The 5000-nt window shown below is 51.5% G+C and overlaps 1 protein-coding gene across 2 annotated transcripts in view; it reads left to right on the top strand.

The window, feature by feature from the left end:
* cep104 (centrosomal protein 104) overlaps positions 1 to 5000 on the top strand; it is a 34424-nt gene that overhangs the window by 12238 nt on the left and 17186 nt on the right. For both annotated transcript variants that reach the window (XM_064297741.1, XM_064297742.1), the window contains exons 12-13: positions 2461 to 2634; positions 4906 to 5000. The exon at positions 4906 to 5000 is cut by the window's right edge and continues 82 nt beyond it. In XM_064297741.1, coding sequence (XP_064153811.1) covers positions 2461 to 2634; positions 4906 to 5000 — 269 coding nt within the window. The remainder of the gene's footprint in view (positions 1 to 2460; positions 2635 to 4905) is intronic.

Here is a 5000-nt window from a genome sequence, read left to right as displayed (position 1 = left end):
CACAAATCCACAGTGGCAAAGCACTTTGTTTTTGTTTATTGGGAATGAGGGGGGGACCAGCTGAAGGCCTGTAAGAGACGGTCGGAGGTTCTGGGTGGGCCGTGGGGAGTCTGTCTCTGGTGTTGTTCCTGAATGGAAACAGTTAGACATAATTTTCCCATTTAAAGACCCTCCGTGACCTTTGGGTTCTGAACTTTACGCTGAGGTGCACATTCTTTTTCAGCATCGTAAAATCCGGCTTCCTGCCTGGGCTTATTGAAAATGATATGAACAGGAATGATTTGATTTGTGCATGCGTGTAATGTGAAGGCTTGCGGGTCTGTGCTAGACCCAGGCCCTGAACATGGAAAAGTAGGCCCTTTTTGTAGGGGAGAAAAAAGTGCTGTGGAATGCCATGCTCATGGCTGAGGGGCTCTGCTTCCTGTTGTACGCGTGAAGCCCAGAATTCCCCTGGAAGTCCACTCTTTCACTGCTTCTTTGCACATTTATGCTGGCACTGGGCCACTGTTGGGTTCACAGAGGCCACTCAAAGTCAGGATGGGTAAGATAATTTCCCTTCTTCATTCTTCTTCTCTGTACGCGTGCGTGTTCGCAGCTGCTCCTCTGTGGCGGTGCCGAAAGCCGCGCCGGTGAGCGAAGGAGAGCGCCGTCGCGCCACGCCTGCTCTCCTCCCGCTCTCCTGCTCTCCTCCTGCTCTCCTCCCGCTCTCCTCCCGCTCTCCTCCTGCTCTCCTCCTCCGCTGTCTCCTGCCTCCTCCTCCTCGCTCTCCTCCTGCTCTCTCCTGCTCTCCTCCTGCTGTCCTCCCGCTCCCTCCGCTCTCCTCCGCTGTCCTCCCGCTCCTCCTGTTCTCCTCTCTCCTGCCTCTCCGCTCTCCTCCGCTCTCCTCCGCCTCCTCCTGCCTCCTCCTGCCTCTCTGCCTCCTCCTGCTCCCCCTCCTCCCGCTCTCTCCCGCTCTCCTCCTGCCTCTCCTGCTCTCCTCTGCTGTCCTCCCGCTCTCCTCCCGCTCTCCTCCTGCTGTCCTCCCGCTCTCCTCCTGCTCTCCTCCCGCTCTCCTCCTGCTCTCCTCCTGCTCTCCTCCTGCTCTCCTCCCGCTCTCCTCCCGCTCTCCTCCCGCTGTCCTCCTGCTCTCCTCCTGCTCTCCTCCCGCTCTCCTCCCGCGCATTCCCCCGCCCGCTCCCCGGCGCCGGTGTTTGCCGTCCCCTCCGCCGTGTTTACGCGGCCATTGTGCCGCGGACGCCTCGCCCCCGTTGGCGGAGTTTTGGTGCGGCGGGCGCTCAAACAGCTGCTTTTCATTGGTAGGCCCTATTCACGGGCCATTTGCGGAGCAGGCCCCCACTGCTGAACAATGCGCCCCACAGTCCCAGAGACATTCCCCAAGGTTTTACTCAGGGGCAGGGGGGGGGGGCTCCACACTTAAATAAATATCACTGAACATGGGTGTCTGGGGGCCGCCCCCCTCCCCTCAGCACAACCTGTGCCCTTTGCCTCTGTGGAGAGCTGCTCTTTGAGAATAAGGATGAACTGAAGAAACCTTCTGTCGTGACCCTTTGGTCATATTTCACCAGTTATGTGCCCAAGAGGAGCTGTATCTGAAAGTCCTTAGAAATCACCACGAGCCAGACTTTGTTACAGTTCTCACGTCTCTGACTATTTGGAGACATTCACATGCACATTGTGCAGTCTTTTTTTCATCCCTAAATCGTGTTTTTCTTTTACGTGTACGCAGCAGGTGAACTGGTGGAAGCACAGTTATGAAATTTCTGTCCATGTCAGAAATCAATTTAAAGACTCTTATGAATTGAGTGTACTTTTGCAGTTTTTCTGGTAGTTAGTGCATGCTAGTTTGTTTTACCCTTATTGTTCCTCTAGCTCAGTTCTCAGCCTCACTACATGCCTGAGATTTTTGCACAGACGTTTGACAGGTATGTTTGTGTCGCACGGATAAAGAATCTTTTGTGCCCATGTATGAAAATCCATCCGTGTTGGGCAACACTCTCAGTGGTGAAGGGTTGAGGAGTAATGAGTGATCAGAGATTGCTTACTGTCCATGTGTCAGTCAGCCACAGGTACATCTACCTCACGTTTGTTACGTGAGGTGAACTGTCCACTGCTTTCCGTTTGTGTATCTTTTGCACATACATTATCTCTGTTTACACAGTCATCACATCTCTAGTCAGCGTCAGACCAGTGTGTGGTTAGTGAACCAAACGAGGGCAGATCTCGTTTTCCTTACGCCGACAAAAATCTCCAAAACAGCTGGAATTTAGCGATGCAGCCGAGAAGCAGCGGAAGCATAAATCCTTTGCAGAATCTTTCTCGGAGGAGCTGGCAAAATTAACAGCGCGGCTGGAGCCTGAGCTGCTCTCGAGCTGGATTGTTTTTCTTATTTTATTTTATTTTATCAGGTTTTTTTTAAATCAGGTTTTAAACCTCAGCTTTTTTTTTTACCCCGTGTGGCAGGTCTTCCAGGCGTCGCTGAAGCTGCTGAAGATGATCCTGACCCAGTTCATTCCGCAGCACAAGCTGGGCAGGGCGGAGGTGGCGCACTGCCTGGAGCAGACCTGGCCCAACCTCCTCGCCAAGACGGGCGACCCCGCCGGCCGACTGCGGCTCGCGGCTACGAGCTTCATCCAGGTCTCCTTCTGCCCGGCACCGTAGCGTCCGTCCCGCTTCTCTCATGGAAATAGTGTGTCGTTTTTAAATTTTATTTTACATTTTATATTAATTAGTTTAGGGGTTACTTTTATCCTGTGCACGTAGAGTAGTGTTTATTTTTAATATCTGAAGGCTACTTCATATGATTAATTCGATGATGCTATTTGCACTTTAAAAGCAAGTGGTTCCTGTTGTTGTGGTGTGAATGGTGCTGGCCTCGGTCGCAGTGAGCCTTATGAATAAAATTGTGCGGTTTATGAATAGCCCTCCACCCCCGGCGCGGCGTGCTGGATGATGTCATGTTGAAGTGCACGTTTTCCGGCCCTTGGGTTGTGCTGTCCTTGAGCCGGGCTGAGGTACAGAATTCCTGCGGTTCACACGAGGTTCCCTCCTTTGTGCTGCTGTGTGCCGCTGCGTGACTGAGGCGGCTGTGGGATGATTTACAGCGCGGGTCCCGCACACACTGCTGCACACGCTGCTGCACACGCTGCAGCACACGCTGCTGCACACACTGCTGCACACTGAGGCTCGTGCGGGTTTCTGCTGCACACTGAGGCCCGTGCGGGTTTCTACAGCACACTGAGGGCCGTGCGGGTTTCTACAGCACACTGAGGCCTGTGCAGGTTTCTGCTGCACACTGAGGCCCGTGCAGGTTTCTGCTGCACACTGAGGCCCGTGCAGGTTTCTGCTGCACACTGAGGCCTGTGCAGGTTTCTGCTGCACACTGAGGCCCGTGCGGGTTTCTGCTGCACACCGAGGCCCGTGGCGGGTTTCTGCTGCACACTGAGGCCCGTGCTGGTTTCTGCTGCACACTGAGCCTGCGGTTCGCTGCACACTGAGCCTGTGGGTTCTGCAGCCACTGACCTGCGTTTCTGTCCACTGAGGCTGGGTTTCTGCTGCACACTGAGGCCCGTGAGGTTTCGAGGCAGGTGTTGTTACCCGCTCAGGGAGGCAGTGCCTAGCTACAGCCGTGCTGTGCTCTGCGATCTGGCCACTGTGCTCCTTCTGTTGGTGTGTGTGTGTGTGTGTGTGAGAGAGTGTGTGAGAATGTGTGTGTGTGTGTGTGAGAGAGAGAATGTGTATGTTTGAATGTGAGCGTGTGTGTGAGTATGTGATGAGTGTGTGTGTGTGCGTGTGTGAGTGTGCGCATGTGTGTGTGTCTGTGTGTGTGTGTGTGTGTGTGTGTGTGAGTTTGTATGTGTATGAGAGAGACAGAGAGAAATAGAGAGAGAGTGTTTATGTGCGTATGTGAGTTATCCCTGTGGGATTTTAGTGATGTCACTCAGCCCTTACACAGGATGTCATTAAAACTGCAGCTCTGTTGGATAAAAACCTTTTCCTCATGACACACTGGCAGCCTCTTTCCCCAGCTTGGTTTTTTTAGTCCCTTAATAAAAATGATACAGCCCCGACTCCAATGTCTCTCTAATAGCACTTAGCTCGCTGCGCTTTTATTTATTTTTTAAAATTATTTGTTCTTTATTTTTTCAGCCATTGGGGAAATTAAATAAAGCGAAGCAAAGAGAAAAGTTGATGTCAAATGTGACTTTTCTCTTCAGCGCAGCCCTCTTGTGATCAAATCATAGCTTCTGGTTTGTTTTAAACTTCTGAAGGCTTTTATCGCTATTAAATTATCATAAAGAGTCAGCATTGGGGAATAGACAGGGATCAGCAGTATCAGGCTTGTAAAACAAGCTTACAGCTGCCTATAAAAATATAGCTTGGATAAACATGTTCACTGTGTCCAACGGACAGGCGGCACTGGAGAATGCTGTGAAGTCAGTTCAGTTCACGCACTGGCAGTTTGCTACTTTTTGACTGGGTCTAAACATTTGATTGCAGTTCCTCTGCTTTTCTGTCATGATGAAGTCACACACCGTCCTGCGTCCATCGTAACTGAGCACAAACGACAGCCTTGTTCTAGAAGGTTTGAGTTTGAAATGCTGTGCACAAAGTCGTGCAGGAGTCGTAAACCAACGACGATGACTGGCTGGTGCACTAGCACTTTTTCTGCTCACTGCTCACTAAGTTAAAGCCTTAATGAGTAAGAATACAATCTGAGGGTTAGGGTATAAAAACAGAAGTCGTGGTTATTTTTACAAACCAAAAAAAATAAGGGAACAACCTCGATGAAGTCAAAGTGTGATGGCAGGCCAGATGAACCAACCTGAGGTTTCCATGGTGTGTGTGTGTGTGTGTGTTAACTGTCTGATAATATCTGAAATGGCGTCTGTTACTCCTCCCCCGCAGGAGATGGCGCTGTTCAAAGAGGTGAGATCCTTGCAGACGATCCCTACTGAGCTGGTGAAACCCATGAAGTCCAGCGTTCCTGCCCGCCTGGCGCT

Source organism: Anguilla rostrata, chromosome 11 (genome assembly GCF_018555375.3).
Source record: "Anguilla rostrata isolate EN2019 chromosome 11, ASM1855537v3, whole genome shotgun sequence".
NCBI lineage: Eukaryota > Metazoa > Chordata > Actinopteri > Anguilliformes > Anguillidae > Anguilla > Anguilla rostrata.
Note: the sequence above shows the minus strand (reverse complement) of the source record. Positions and strands in the feature narration are given on the sequence as shown.